The following is a 17,431-nucleotide window of genomic DNA, read 5'->3' on the forward strand; positions in this document are numbered from 1 at the left end:
TGTGTAGTTCTTGGGTTAATTTTCATGTGTGACATGTGTACATCAACCACTCTTTAAACCCAGATTTCAAGAATTTTCCCTAAAAATGTTCCAAGGACCATGAGCTTAAAGTAAAAATAAGTCACAAAACACACAAGAAAACAAGTTTCCATGAGCAGGAAACAAAGAAAAAAACACCCTGCAGAATCAAGCCCACAAAGAGACAGATGTTGGAACTCTCTGAATCAGAATATAAAACAAGTATGCTTATTATATTTACAAAAATAAAAGAGGGTATTCAAAAGTATGACTAGGGAACATGAGACTAAAATAAATAATCAGAAAATTTTGAAAAGAAATCAAATAGAGTTCTAGAAATAAAAAGATAATTATAATAATTGAAATTAGAAACTCAAAGACAATCAAATTAGACAAAGCTGAATAGAGAATTAGTTCAAGGGGCAGCCCAAAACATAGAGGCAGAAAATATGAAAGAGGTTAACAGCAATGGAAAACAGAATAAGAAAGTCCAGCACATATCTAATTGGAGTCAAAAAGAAAGAGAAAGAATGGGAAAGAAGCAATATTTGCAGAAATAATGTTGAGAATTTTCCAGAAATAATAAAAGACATGACTCTTCAGATTCATAAAGCCTGAAGACTACCAAGCAAGATGGAGGAAAAAATCTGCATCCAGATATATCACAGTGAAACTACGGAACACCAAAACACAGAAAAATCTTAAGAGCTGCCAAAGAGAAAAGACAGATTATTTTCAAAGGAAAAATAATTACACTGACAGCTGACTTCTCAACAGCAGAAGACAGGAGAATAATACCTTCAATGTGCTAAGAGAAAAACAACCAACTACTAAAAGAATAGATATTGAAAGTATAATTTCCAAACTAGAAAGAGGAGTGGGGAGGAGGGGCATAAGGGAAAAAAAAACCCTAATCAATGAAAAAATAATCAAAAAGAAAAAGGAAAAAACATACCTAGAAAAAGTGGAAAATGAAAAAGAAAAGTAAGATGATCAAATTAGATAAATATACATTCAGAAATCATGGTAAAAATAGATTAAACCCTTAAAAGACAAAAATTGACATTCTGGAAAACGCAAAACAATGAAAACAGTAAAACATCAGTGGTTGCCAGGGGTTTGGAGGAGGAATAGATGATTAGGTGAGGCACAGGGGATGTTTAGGGCAGAGAAAGTATTCTGTATGATACTGCACTGAGGGATCTATGTAATTACACATTTGTCAAAACTCCTAAACTGTACAAAGCTAAAAGTGAACCCTAATGTAAACTATGGCCTTTGGGTGACAATGATGTATCAATGTAGGTTCATTTATTATAACAAATGTATCATTCTGGTGAGTAATTTTTATAGTGGGGGGTGCTGTATGTATGTGGGGGCATGAGGCATATGGAAAAATCTCCATGCTTTCCATATAATTTTCCTATGAACCTAAAATTGCTCTAAGAAACTTGTCTTTTTTTAATCACACCAAAATGACTAAATAACTGTAAATAAACTGTTCCAAATGCCTCGATTTGATAAGTGAATTAAAGAATTATGGTTCTTACCAACAACAAAAAAAAAGACAAAGATTGTCAGGATTAAAAACAAAAACTGCTAGTTATTTGTTTCAAGGGATATACCAAAACATAAGAAAACACACCAAAAAAATCTCATTTCTCCCTAAGTTTAAATAGAATCTTTTCTTCTCTCTCTTTTTTTTTTTTTTTTTTTTTGAGTCAGAGTCTCATTCTGTCATCCATGCTGAAGTGCAGTGGCACCATCACTGCAGCCTTGACCTCCCAGGCTCAAAAGATCCTCCCACTTCACCCTCGCCTTCCCTAGTAGCTGAGACTACTGGGACTGCAGGTGCACCACCACAAATGGCTGATTTTTAAATTTTTTGTGGAGATGGGGTCTCACTACATTGCTTATGCTGGTCTCGAACTCCTGGCCCCAAGCAATCCTCCTGCCTTGGCCTTTCAAAGTGCTGGGATTACAGAAGTGAACCACTGCACCTGGCCAAATATAATCTTTTAAATTAAGATGAAACACATATGAAGGTTTTTATATAATGGTCTGTTTTGTGATATTTCTTTTGGAAATACATAGAGAACTTATACAGCTTCTTAATTGTTTTTTATATCTTTACACTATAATATTTTGTCTCCTTTGTAAAGCACCAAGTCCCTGAAGGTGGAGACCATTATTCACATCTTTGAATCCTACTTGACAACTACTTAACACACTATCTGCACATTAAATACATTCAATACATTTTTATTTAATCCAGTCTATTTTAAATGAGTTTACTATATTGAATAGTAAACTAATTTCATGTTTGAGATTTTAGTTCATCAGCATCCCAAACATTAACATAATCTCCCCAAAAAAGGAAATCAAGAAATGGAGTAAATAGTCTCAACCATTAGAAAAAATCATTTTGGAAATTCTGCATGTTGAATTCTCTTATCTATGTTAGAAGTGAAATAAAACCAATACAGAGTATTTATGGTGGAAATGGCATGATATCAGAGATTTGCTTTAAAGTACAAAAAAAAAGTAGAGAAATAGATGGCCGAATAGGAACAGCTCTGTTCTGCAGCTCCCAGCATGATCGACACAGAAGACAGGCGATTTCTGCATTTCCAACTGAGGTACCTGGTTCATCTCATTGGGACTGGTTGCACAGTGGGTGCAGCCCACAGAGGGTGATCTGAAGCAGGGCGTGGCATCACCTCACCTGGGAAGTGCAAGGGGTCAGAGGATTTCCCTTTCCTAGCCAAGGCAAGCCATGACAGACTGTACCTGGAAAAACAGGACACTCCCGCCAAAATACTGTGCTTTTCCCATGGTCTTAGCAACAGGCAGAACAGGAGATACCGTCCTGTGCCTGACTGGGTGGGTACCACACACAGGGAGCCTTGCTCACTGCTAGTGCAGCAGTCTGAGATCAACCTCCAAGGTGCAGCCTGGTGAGGGGAGGAGCATCCACCATTGCTGAGGCTAGAGTAAGTAAACAAAGCAGCCAGGAAGCTCGAACAGGGTGGAGCCCACCACAGCTCAGCAAGGTCTACTGCCTCTATGGACTCCATCTCTGTGGGCCAGGCATAGCTGAATAAAAGGCAGGAGAAACTTCTGCAGACTTAAACATCCCTGTCCAACAGCTCTGAAGAGAGCAGTGGTTCTCCCAGCACGGCATTTGAGCTCTGAGAACAGACAGACTGCCTCCTCATGTAGGTCCCTGACCCCCATGTAGCCTAACTGGGAGACACCTCCCAGTAGGGGCTAAGAGACACCTCATACAGGTGGGTGCCAATCTAGGACAAAGCTTCCAGATGAAGGCTCAGGCAGCAATATTTAACCAGGCAAACGTCTGGAGTGGACCTCCAGCAAACTCCAACAGACCTGCAGCTGAAGGACCTGACTGTTAGATGGAAAACTAACAAACAGAAAGGAATAGCATCAGCATCAACAAAAAGGACATCCACACCAAAACTCCATCTGTAGGTCACCAACATCAAAGACCAAAGGTAGATAAAACCACAAAGATGGAGAGAAACCAGATCAGAAAAGCCAAAAATTCTAAAAACCAGAGTGCCTCTTCTCCTCCAAAGGATCACAGCTCCTCACCAGCAATGGAACAAAGCTGGACGGAGAATGACTTTGATGAGTTGACAGAAGTAAGCTTCAGAAGGTGGGTAATAACAAACTTCTCCAAGCTAAAGGAGTTTGTTCTAACCCATTGCAAGGAAGCTAAAAACCTTGAAAAATGTTAGACGAATGGCTAACTAGAATAAACGGGTAGAGAAGACCCTAATTGACCTGATGGAGTTGAAAACAATGGCACAAGAACTTCGTGATGCATGCACAAGCTTCAATAGCTGATTCGATCAAGTGGAAGGAGGATGTCAGTGATTGAAGATCAAATTAATGAAATAAAGTCAGAAGACAAGTTTAGAGAAAAAAGAGTGAAAAGAAATGAACGAAGCCTCCAAGAACTTTGGAACTATGTGAAAAGACCAAATCTAGGTTTGATTGGTGTACCTGAAAGTGACGGGGAGAATGGAACCAAGTTGGAAAACACTCTTCAGGATATCATCCAGAAGAACTTCCCCAACCTAGCAAGGCAGGCCAACATTCAAATTCAGGAAATACAGAGAACACCACAAAGATATTCCTCAAGAAGAGCAACCCCAAGACACATGACTGTCAGATTCACCAAGGTTGAAATAAAGGAAAAAATGTTAAGGGCAGCCAGAGAGAAATGTTGGGTTACCCAAAAAGGGAAGCCCATCAGACTAACAGCGGATCTCTTGTCAGAAACCCTACAAGCCAGAAGAGAGTGGAGACCAATATTCAACATTCTTAAAGAAAAGAATTTTCAACCCAGAATTTTATAACCAGCCAAACTAAGCTTCGTAAGTGAAGGAGAAATAAAATACTTTACAGACAAGCAAATGCTGAGAGATTTTGTCACCACCAGGCCTGCCCTAAAAGAGCTCCTGAAGGAAGCACTAAACATGGACAGGAACAACCAGTACCTGCAAAAACACGCCAACCAGTACCATGCAAAAACATTCCAAATTGTAAGGACCATCAATGCTATGAAGAAACTGCACCAATTAATGGGCAAATAACCAGCTAACATCATAATGATAGGATCAAATTCACACATAACAATATTAACCTTAAATGTAAATGGGCTAAATGCCCCAGACACAGACTGGCAAATTGGATAGTCAAGACACATTACTGTGCTGTATTCAGGAGACCCATCTCGCATGCACACACACATAGGCTCAAAATAAAGGGATGGAGGAAGATCTACCAAGCAAATGGAAAGCAAAAAAAAAGCAGGGGTTGCAATCCTAGTCTCTGATACAACAGGCTTTAAACCAACAAAGATCAAAAGAGACAAAGAAGGCCATTACATAATAGTAAAGGGATCAATTCAACAAGAAGAGCTAACTATCCTAAATATATATGCACCTAATACAGGAGCACCCAGATTCATAAAGCAAGTCCTTAGAGACCTACAAAGAGACTTAGACTCCCACACAATAATAATAGGAGACTTTAATACCCCACTGTCAATATTAGACATATCAATGAGACAGAAGGTTAACAAGGATATCCAGGACTTGAACTCAGCTCTGCACCAAGCAGACCTAATAGACATCTACAGAACTCTCCACCCCAAATCAACAGAATATACATTTTTCTCGGAACCACATCACACTTATTCCAAGATTGACCACATAAATGGAAGTAAAGCACTCCTCAGCAAACATAAAAGAACCAAAATCATAACAAACTGTCTCTTAGATCACAGTGCAATGAAATTAGAATTCAGGATTAAGAAACTCACTCAAAACCACACAACTACCTGGAAACCAAACAACCTGCTCCTGGATGACTACTGGGTAAATAATGAAATGAAGGCAGAAATAAAGATGTTCTTTGAAACCAATGAGAACAAAGACACAATGTACCAGAATCTCTGGGGCACATTTAAAGCAGTGTGTAGAGGGAAATTTATAGAACTAAATGCCCAAAACAGACAGCAGGAAAGATCTAAAATCAACACCCTAACATCACAATTAAAAGAGCTAGAGAAGCAAGAGCCAGCAAATTCAAAAGCTAGCAGAAGGCAAGAAATAACTAAGATCAGAGCAGAACTAAAGGAGATAGAGACACAAAAATCCTTCAAAAAAATCAATGAATCCAGGAGGTGGTTTTTTGAAAAGATCAACAAAATTGATAGATCACTAGCAAGACTAATAAAGAAGAAAAGAGAGAAGAATCAAACAGACATGATAAAAAATGATAAGGGGATATCACCATCAATCCCACAGAAATAAAAACTACCATCAGAGAATACTATAAACACCTCTATGCAAATAAACTAGAAAATCTAGAAGACATTGATAAATTCCTGTACACATACACCCTCCCAAGACTAAACTAGGAAGAAGTTGAATCTCTGAATAGACCAATAACAGGCTCTGAAATTGAGGCAATAATTAACAGCCTACCAACCAAAAAAAGTCCAGGACCAGAAGGATTCACAGCCGAATTCTACCACAGGTACAAACAGGAGCTGGTAACATACCTTCTAAAACTATTCCAATCAATAGAAAAAGAGGGAATCCTCCCTAACTCATTTTATGAGACCAGCATCATCCTGATACCAAAGCTTGGCAGAGACACAACAAAAAAAGAGAATTTTAAACCAATATCCCCAATATACATCATTGTGAAAATCCTCAATAAAATACTGGCAAACCGAATCCAGCAGCACATCAAAAAGCTTATCCACCAAGATCAAGTTAGCTTCATCCCTGGGATGCAAGGTGGGTTCAACATATGCAAGCCAATAAACATAATCCATCACATAAACAGAACCAAAGACCAAAACCACATGATTATCTCAATAGATGCAGAAAAGGCCTTCGACAAAATTCAACAGTGCTTCATGCTAAAAACCCTCAATAAACTAGGTATTAATGGAACATATCTGAAAATAATAAGAGCCCTTTATGACAAACCCACAGTCAATATCATACTGAATGGGCAAAAACTGGAAGCATTCCCTTTGAAAACCAGCACAAGACAAGTATGCCCTCTCTCACCGCTCCTATTCAACATAGTGTTGGAAGTTCTGGCCAGGGCAATCAGGCAGGAGAAGGGAATAAAGTGCATTCAATTAGGAAAAGAGGAAGTCATATTGTCCCTGTTTGCAGATGACATGATCGTATATTTAGAAAACCCCATCATTTCAGCCCAAAATCTCCTTAAGCTGATAAGCAACTTCAGCAAAGTCTCAGGATACAAAATCAGTGTGCAAAAATCCCAACCATTCCTATACACCAATAACAGACAAACAGAGAGCCAAATCATGAGTGAACTTCCATTCACAATTGCTACAAAGAGAATAAAATACCTAGGAATCCAACTTAAAAGAGATGTGAAGGACCTCTTCAAGGAGAACTACAAACCACTGCTCAATGAAATAAAAGAGGACACAAACAAATGGAAGAATGTTCCATGCTCATGGATAGGAAGAATCAATATCATGAAAATGGCCATACTGCTCAAGGTAATTTATAGATTCAATGCCATCCCCATCAAGTCACCAATGACTTTCTTCACAGAATTGGAAAAAACTACTTTAAAGTTCATACAGAACCAAAAAAGAGCCCACATAGCCAAGACAATCCTAAGCAAAAAGAACAAAGCTGGAGGCATCAGGCTACCTGACTTCAAACTATACTACAAGGCTACAGTAACCAAAACAGCATGATACTCATACCAAAACAGATATATAGACCAGTGGAACAGAACAGAGGCCTCAGAAATAACACCTCACATCTACAACCATCTGATCTTTGACAAACCTGACAAAAACAAGAAATGAGGAAAGGGTTCCCTATTTAACAAATGGTGCTGGGAAAACTGGCTAGCCATATGGAGAAAGCTGAAACTGGATTTCTTCCTTGCACCTTGTACAAAAATTAATTCGGGATGGATTAAAGACTTAAATATTAGACCTAAAACCATAAAAGCACTAGAAGAAAACCTAGGCAATACTATTCAGGACATAGGCATAGACAAAGACTTCATGACTAAAACACCAAAAGCAACGCAACAAAAGCCAAAATTGACAAATGGGATCTAATGAAACTGAAGAGCTTCTGCACAGCAAAAGAAACTACCATCAGAGTGAACAGGAAACCTACAGAATGGGACGAAATTTTTGCAATCTATCCATCTGACAAAGGGCTAATATCCAGAATCTACAAAGAACTTAAACAAATTTACAAGAAAAAAACAAACGACTCCATCAAAAAGTGGGCAAAGGATATGAACAGACACTTCTCAAAAGAAGACATTTATGCAGCCAACATACACATGAAAAAATGCTCATCATCACTGGGCATCAGAGAAATGCAAATCAAAACCACAATGAGATACCATCTCACACCAGTTAGAATGGTGATCATTAAAAACTCAGGAAACAACAGATGCTGGAGAGGATATGGAGAAATAGGAACGCTTTTATACTGTTGGTAGGAGTGTAAATAAGTTCAACCATTGTGGAAAACAGTGTGGTGATTCCTCAAGGATCTAGAACTAGAAATACCATTTGACCCGGCAATCCCATTACTGGGTATATACCCAAAGGATTATAAATCATGCTACTATAAAGACACATGCACGCGTATGTTTATTACAGCACTATTCACAATAGCAAAGACTTGGAACCAACCCAAATGTCCATCAATGATAGACTGGATTAAGAAAATGTGGCACATATACACCATGGAATACTAGGCAGCCATAAAAAATGAGTTCACGTCCTTTGCAGGGGCATGAATGAAGCTGGAAACCATCATTCTCAGCAAACCATCACAAGGACAACAAACCAAACACCGCATGTTCTCACTCATAGGTGGGAATTAAACAATGAGAACACACGGACACAGGGTGGGGAACATCACACACCGGGGCCTGCTGTGGGGTGGGGTGAGGTGAGGGGGGAGGGATAGCATTAGGAGAAATACCTAATGTAAATGACGAGTTGATGGGTCCAGCAAACCAACATGGCACATGTATACCTATGTAACAAACCTGCACGTTGTGCACATGTACCCTAGAACTTAAAGTATAATTTTTTTAAAAAAACTGGAGAAGATAGCTATTAACAACATGGCAAAATGTTGAGAATTGCTGAAACAGGATGAAGGATACATGAGGGATCATTATACTCTTTAATTTCATACATTTAGAATTTTATATAATTAATTTTTTTAAGAATGTAAAACTATACTTACAAAGTTTCATGTATTTTTCACTCTTTCTGAAAAGCACTTTAGAACTGTTTTTTGTTTGAAGAAGCAAGTCAAGGTTTTTCTTAGGACCAAATAGCATATTCAGCCCAATAATTAACATCATTGTCCCTGTTATAAGAGAAAGAAAGAATATGTTATAGTCTGATCCAAAAATCCTTCCAATGTTGTATTCCAGCAGCTGAGAGTTCCTTGAAAGGAACATACCCTGGAAATTCATGTACTGATTTAATTTATCTCAGAACCTAAACAATTACTCTAGTAGTGCTTTTGATAACTGGAAAATATCACGTAGGGTTCTAGGAATCGTGCTTTAAATGACAGGACCCCAGCCTTTTCCCGATACATATTTCTTTGAATTTCTTGAGTATTTCCTAGTTGTTAGGTTGCTGAACGTGTTCATGACTGACTGTTGATTGGGCAGGGGACAGTGAAGTCTTCTGAGCTCCGATAGGGATGCAATAAGAGCCCTTCCGTGCACCAGGTTGAGGATCACAATGGATCATATGTAGGCTCTTAATATGGCAGTGCTTGTGATAATTCTGCCCCAGGATGTGAGTTTTCTGGGCACAGAGGCCTCACAGAGGATGCATGCTGGAACTCACAGTGTGCCAACAGGCCAGCCAATAAAGTGGAGCTAAATTGGGATATGCAACAAACTAGCTTACACTTAAAGTTTACTTACTTCATCTAAAACCATACATACTAAGAATGGAAACAGAGATATGCTGCCATATGGAAATTAAGAAATTAAGGCATTTAAGAAATGTCAAGTAAAAGTCAGAAGCCAAGCAAAAGCAGCGGTGTCCAATTTTCCAGGAAATAGCAGGAGGAATCCAGAAAATAAATTTATAACTAAATTCTGATATAATAAATATTCTTTTCAACTCAGTTGTATTAAAAGCCACTCTGAATATTACTAACATTTCTTGGCTTTTGTGGCCTCATCAAATAACACCACTCTTATTTTTCTTTAAAGTTCTTAGTTGTATGAAGCTGTAATTATGCACTGTTTCTACAATTCCATAAGTAGTGAGAAGAAACTAAAAAAAAACTCATCGTTCATAAAATTCTAAAGAAACAAACTCATGCATGGAATAGCTCTTACTTTCATTTGTTTTTTTCTCATGGCAGATCCCTAAGCAAGCTGGTATAAGAAAAAAAGCAGGGCATTGGACAAGAAAACAAAGCAGGAGAGAGTACACACACCTGAGTCAGAAGAAATCAGAAGAAATACAAAGTTTGCAAAGCCAAGGTTACCACGGAGGAAATGCAGCAATGTGTTTCTCTCATTAGATGAAAGCTTGAGTATTTACCAGAAATACCAAATTCTCCAAGTTAATTCAAAAATATTTCATGTAATTTTAAAATATGTCTTTCAAACCAGCCTCTCCTGACAGATGTCTAGCTCATGGGGTAGAAAAGCATATGGCAAAATGTGCAGAGTAGTTGGATGTCTGTCAGGGCACCAGGGGAACTGTAACAGAACCCAGGTAGATGTAATCCCAGCACCTTGGGAGGCCGAGGCAAGAGAATTGCGTAAGCCCAGGAGTTCGACACCAGCCTGGGCAACAAAGTGAGACCCCATCTCTACAAAAAACAACATAATCAGTCAGGCATGGTGGTGAGTGCCTGGAGACCCAGCTACTTGGGAGGTTGAGGGGGGAGCTCAAGGATACAGAGAGCTATGATTGCACCACTGCACTCCAGCTGGAGCAACAGAACAAGACCCTGTCTCAAAAAAAAAAAAAAAAAAAAGAAAAAAAAAAAAACAGAACCCAAATAGAAGCCTTCACTTCTCCTGAGTAGCACTCACACAACTGTAATTTCTTAAGTATTTGTCTCGTTTTATATATGATGTTTCCCCCATTCAACTAAAGCTCCAGGTAGGCAAGGACAGTGGGTGTTTTTAATATTTCAGCAGCTGGGAGTGGTAGATAAAGTAGACCAGAAGAGTGAGAGGGTGGGAAAGGGGGCAATGATGAGAAATTGATTAATGGATACAATGTACCCCGTCAGGGTGATGGATACTCTAAATGCCCTGACTTAACCACTATGCAACCTATGCATGTAACAAAATTGCACTTGTACCCCACAAATTTATACAGATAAAAAGGTGGAAAAATAATCTTCAGTATCTGGCACTGTTCCTGGAACATAAGGTACATGATCATTTTTTTTTCAAAATGTAGACAACCAGTGAAATCGTGTTAATATTTTTAATGAATAAGTGAACAGACAAACATGTAAATCCCTTATTAACATGTTTTTTCTCCTCATCTTTCAAACATTTTGTGGAAGTATTTGACATGTTACTTAAGCTAAAATTATGTAAACTAAAATGATTCACAACATTCGATTTATGTATGCCTGGTATACACCAATAATTGTATTATTGCCAGAAGCCAATTTTTAAAATATTAAAATTAAACTAAGTTTATGAAATTATAATTTTGGTATGTGAATCAATTTTTAAAATATTAAACTGAGCTAAGTTTATTAAATTATAATTTTGGTATGCAAATTCATAACCACTAAAATGGTAAATATATTTGTTCTATGACTTGGAGATTTACCATTTACACTAAGATATATGAATTTTTGTTACAAATATGGTAAATAAAAATAATAGAGTCTAAGTGTGGTGGCTCACACCTGTAATCCTAGCACTTTGGGAAGCCAAGGCAGGAGGATCACTTGAGGCCAGGAGTTCAAGACCAGCCTGTGCAACATAGCAAGACCCCTGTCTCTACAAAAATTTTTTTAAATTGCTGGAGTGTGGTGGCCCACACCTAGTAGACCCAACTACTTGGGAGGCAGAGGTAGAAGGATCGCTTGAGCCCAGGAGCTCAAGGCTGCAGTGAGCTGTGATCACATCACTGCCAGAGTAAGACCTCATCTCAAAAAACATTCATAAATAAAATTCAGGAGAACCCCAAAAAAACACAATCCCCATGTATATTTACGAGCCAACCACTGAAGTGGCAGCATGAGTATCATGATCATATCTTTTCCTAACACATCGTATAACACAAGTGTTACATTGTTTATGCTTTAGTATGGACTGAATCTTTTCACAACTAATTAATTTAAAAGACCTTTGTAGTAATAAGTATTACAGAAATGCGCTGGTAAATTAATACATTTGATTTTAATTTATAATTTAGACATCCCTCCAGGTTTTGTGTTTTAATCAAGAGAGTCTATTTTACCAAGAAAGCTAGATCATCCTGCTTATTTCCACCAGTTACATAAAGTGCTAAATCCTGGTCAGTCCATAAGGATATTTTTGAGCAATTATTTTAATCCAGACCTTTCAAATGTACTCACCCAAAAGCACATCTGATCTTTCTCTAGCGTAGACACCTCCTGGGACAAACTTAAAAGCTGTGCACCAGGCACAGAAAAATATTTCTAGAAGATAAAATATCATGGCAATGGTCATGGTTTTCCCAGGGTTTGTCCCTGAGTTAATAAGGTGTCCAAGTGTTTGGGGCCACATGGATGCAGTAAAGATGGCGAAGACACAGCCAGACACAGCAGCTGCCCATGTGTGCAGGTAAAGGAGCCCCGCAGCTGAAGCTGTTCCTGTTTGTGAGAGAGAGAAACGAATCAGACAGGAAAGCAGTCGAGCTTAGAGGATGACCAATTTATAGCCTTTAGGACCAGAACAGACCTTAGGGGTATACTGATCCAATCTCCAGACAGATGAGAAAACTAAGGTCTGACAAGGTTAATGTGATTTGCCTAATGTCACACAGCCAGTTATTGTCTCAAATGGAGGTAGAATGTGGATCTAGTAAATCTCAGTTCACTGCTATTTCTTCAGAAAGGGCAGGAGGAGTGAAAAGGGTATTTTTGGGTAATTGCTGTTAAGATCCTAACAGCAATAAAAACTAAAATTATCTGCAATACCAAAAATATGTCCAAAAATATTACATTTAACCAATCAGATGCAGGACATTAGAAAACAGGTAGAGTGTGGTTTCTAGAACACTTCTGTTAAGGGGCTTCTAAGGAATTTCTGTCCATCTAAATGCTACCACCTGTCCTACAAGAGGTACATTGACTTTTCCAACCACACAGCCCCAAGAGAAGACATAGCATTTGTAGGCTCACTGCTTTAGGAATTCTGCAATCAGTTCATTCATTACCCAACAGCCTCCTAGGTGTCAGGAGCTATGCATTCTGCCTGATCCACAGCAGGCACTCTGTAAATGTTAGTTTATTGAGCCAATGCTGAGATCACATAACCTTTCCCCTAGTTCTTGTGAAATCAGCTTTGAAATAGCACTGCAGGGTCCACTCCATCTTGGGACCATCAATATAACCCCTTTCCATAGAAAATATGGCATTTTTGAAACATTCCATTCCATGTTGTATAATTGGGACCCACCCTTCAAGGGTAGCTAGAGCAGGCTCTTCACTACTTCGGCCAAGAACTCCAGAAAGGAGTGGGAAGCAGAAAGTGGCCCCAGTCAGCATCTTAATGCCCCATGGCTCAATAAGTTCATCAATACATTCCACTGCACCATCACAGGGCAATGCCACCTGCCTGACTGCCTATTTCTCCCCACTTCAAAAAGAACATCTCTCAGATGAGCATGAGAACTAGATTCCAAGGTCCTCTACAACCCATGGAGTTTAACTCCATAGGGAGATCTTCAAATACCTAGATTCTCAATGGAATTTTTTCATTTTAAAATAAAACAACTGTAATGCCTATTTGCTTTAGAAATTTTAAAAATACAGAACTGAAAAAAAGCAATTAAGGATTGTCTAAGATGGAGATAACCACAGCCAATATTTCTGTGTATTTCTAAGTCTCTTCTGTGTATATACAGAAGTATTTTTACATAAATGGAATTGTACCACATATTAAAGACTATATGCTGCTATTTATGAAACATTATATCAGGAACATTTACTAGTGTAATAATTTTTTTCTAAAACATTTTAATGTACATATAATACTTCACTGGATAAATACACCACAATATAAGTAAGCATTTTCCTATTGCTGGCCATTTGTGAAGGTTCCTATGTCAAGCTTTTAAAAAAACAGTGTGATGAACATCTTTTTTTGTCAATGATCCCTTACCACATTACCTATTATTTCCTTAAAACCGATTCCTAGCAACACAACTCTTATGTCAAGGGGCATAAGTATTTTAAAGTCATGACTTGTGACCAGTTGCTTTCCTGAAAGCAACTTTCAGGAAACCTTATACCCAGCTTTCAGGAAACCTAATACTTGTCTTTGCTTCCTGCAGAAAACTTGCCAAGTCTTGACACCTCTTACATCCTGCCAAAATTTCATCTTTAATTTGGTAAAAATCTTTACCAAATATATGTAATAATACCAAAAATCTTTACCAAATTAAGGTCGAAAATGCTATGACATTTTAAATTGCACTTATTTGACTGTTAGTGAGGTTGAATTTTTCTTACTTATGGCTTACAATGACTGTTTTTAAAAGAATGATCCCGAATTTGATATTCTAATCTAAAGACGTTAGAATAATATTGTTCTCCTTACTACAGAGAATTATCTAGAGGGAATGAAAACATCTCTCAAATTTATCTTGACTGTTATCATTTTTATTTCTATTTTTAAATAGGCTCTATATTTTAAATCCACCAAAATTGTACTGTTTAAATAGGTTATAAATTCAAAATTACAATTCAAATGCTACAAAAGGGACTTTCTGACCCGTAACCCATTTGTTCCCCTTAGTGAAGGCAACCAATCCAGTGTAAGCACTTACCATTGCATCCTTCCAGAGATACCCTACACATACAAAGAAATACATATGTGCATGCATTTCCCTTCCTTTTTGTACACCAATGACAGTATATGATACGCACTGTTAGTCACTTTACCTTTTTCATTTAACTGTATTCCTCAACTGCTTTTGTTTGAGGCCCTCCAATAATCTCCCCCAAATCTGTACAACATCAAAGACATCAAGCAGAAGTAATAGTTAACTATTTCAATAACAATTATAATAACTGACATGTAAGTTTTCAATAAATGAAGTTTTCCATATAGTAAAATTATCTGGACACTATAGTACAATGGGGTCCTATCAATGTGTTTACTATATCTAGCCTTTTTTAAAAAATAGAACTCTGGCTTTACTAATTTAACTGCTATCAACACTTAAAGCACCTGTATCTTTGCTTGTATGAAATTGTTCAGTCACTGCCATAATTAATTTCATGCTGAGTCTCCAGTTGGGATTGTCAACATAAACTGTGCAATGGGAAAACAGGATTTCTTTGGCCACAGCTTGCATTATTGTGTGGTTTCCAGAGATGAATCACAGTGAAAAGTGGGCACCACCTCCAGATAATTAAGCTTGAGCTCCAACTTATTGCAGGTGAGTAAGTGATCAGAAAGGAAGATGAAGCTGGTGAATTATGGCCCTGCTTTCTTCTACTGCAAGCAGCCTTCTAAAAGCCTTAAATCTGCTTTTCTTAGAGTCTTTAAAGCTACTATTTAATACTCCAGAGAGACAACAAAACTAGATTAGGTTTGACTCTCAAGGATATGACCTTACTTGTCTGGGGAAATAAGCATAAGATGGTAGGTTCACAGCTTTCCTGTTCTTTAACTAACAGTCTATTTCTCTGTGTTCTTCAGGTTAAAATGAAGCTGTTAACTACCTGCCCAATAAGCACTTTGCTTATACTTTATGAGAAAAGGCATGATATAAATGCTGAACAAACGCTCAATGCATTTCTTTTTCCTTTTCCAAGTTATATGCAGATTAAGAAGCTACTGTATATGCTTAATGCAAACTCAGCACTGACAAACTTTCCTGGCCCTTTTCCTGAGGAATCTCACAAATAAACTCTCTGATGAGAAGAAAGATTACGCTTAGGTACACACAAACCTCCACAGGCTCCAAATACAATGCCTATCAAAAAATACACAAGCAAGTACAAACAGCTCAACAAGACTGCAACAGTATGCTCACATAGCTCCAGGAGGAAGAGGACCTGGCCAACCTCATTGATTTAGCCACGTATCTGGATTACACATACATTTCCATGCAAATGTGACGGCACTTACGGTGTACAGAAATTCACTTGCTATGTTGCCATCCTAAATCTTCTATTACTGATACAGTCTCTCAAACCCACACACAGCATCTAGAGTACCACTCTGAATCACCAACTTAATTAACATGTATTAACAACATCTCATCTCTCCTCACATAAACCAAATATAGTATTTGCTATATAATAAAGTGGTTTTTTTTTTACTTAGAGTCAGAAAACCTGACTATAATCATTAAATATTGCCTTTTAAGGGAAAGGAGGAGGGCTGGCATAATTCTGTTATAGGAAAATAAGTTCAATGCTCCCTCCTCTTCACAAAGACTAGGGGAGAGGGAAGAGGGCAGCCCAAAACATGATTGTCTTCACTGATACTTCTGGGGTCCTAAAGGGTGTAACTGGGAAGAGATGGGTCAGGTCTTTGAGTAAGCAGACATGGACCCTACAGCTGGGTGGAAGGCTGGGAGCTCCACTGTTACATGTAAAGGAGAAAGGGAAATGGAGCTTCATCATGGAACTCTAAATGGCATTTTTGAAATATGGAAAAGCAAGGAATCTTGAAGAGTGAAAGAGGTCTGGCAACTGGCAACATGGCAATGCACAGCCCTCATCTCCTCAGTAAAATCTGCTACTGATGAGAATTACTTATGGGTTCACCATATCCATCAGGTGAGGGACAGCCTAAGAACTCTGACTTGACCACTACCCAATCTATGCACCTATACACTGCTGGTGAGAGTGTAAATTAGTCTAATGTTTGTGGAAATCAGTGTGGCAATTCCTCAAAACAGAATTACCATTTGACCTAGCAAACCCATTACTGGGTATGTACCCAAAGGAATATAAATTGTTCTACCATAAAGACACATGCACGCGTATGTTCATTGCAGTGCTATTCACAGTAGCAAAGACATGGAATCAACCTAAATGCCCATCAATGGTAAACTGGATAAAGAAAATGTGGTAATATACACCATGGAATACTATGCAGCCATAAAAAAAGAATGAGATCATATCCTTTGCAGGAACACAGATGGAGCTGGAGGCCATCATCCTTAGCAAACTAATGCAGGAACAGAAAACCAAATGCTGCATGTTATCATTAAATGGGAGCTGAATGATGAGAACACATGGACACAAAGAGGGGAACAACAGACACTGGGGTCCACCAGAGGCAGGTAGGAGGAGAGAGAGGATCAGGAAGAATAACGGGTACTAGGCTTATTACCTGGGTAACAAAATAATCTGTACAACAAACCCCCATTGCACGAATTTACTTATGTAACAAACCTGCACATGTACCCCTGAACTTAAAAGTTATCAATCAATCAATCTCACTTGTAACCCATAAGTTTATACAAATAAAATAATATACTTTAATTAAAAATCAAGAATTTTTATAAATCTGCTACTTAACACATGTGCCTTGTTTATGTATTTTTGGGAGTAGGTAGTATTATGGCAGTGTAGTCCAGGAAAGCAGCACAGCCGCAGGAGGGGGAGGCGGAGGTAGG

The 17,431-nt window shown here is 38.2% G+C and overlaps 1 protein-coding gene across 1 annotated transcript in view; it reads right to left on the reverse strand.

Annotated features, from left to right (window-relative positions):
• CWH43 (cell wall biogenesis 43 C-terminal homolog) overlaps positions 1-17,431 on the reverse strand; it is a 64,994-nt gene that overhangs the window by 35,185 nt on the left and 12,378 nt on the right. Inside the window, exons 7-8 of the mRNA XM_063603823.1 lie at positions 12,183-12,440; positions 8,838-8,963 (exon numbers count right to left, since the gene is read on the reverse strand). Of these exons, the coding sequence (XP_063459893.1) occupies positions 8,838-8,963; positions 12,183-12,440 (384 nt within the window). The remainder of the gene's footprint in view (positions 1-8,837; positions 8,964-12,182; positions 12,441-17,431) is intronic.

Source organism: Pan paniscus, chromosome 3 (genome assembly GCF_029289425.2).
Source record: "Pan paniscus chromosome 3, NHGRI_mPanPan1-v2.0_pri, whole genome shotgun sequence".
Lineage (NCBI taxonomy): Eukaryota > Metazoa > Chordata > Mammalia > Primates > Hominidae > Pan > Pan paniscus.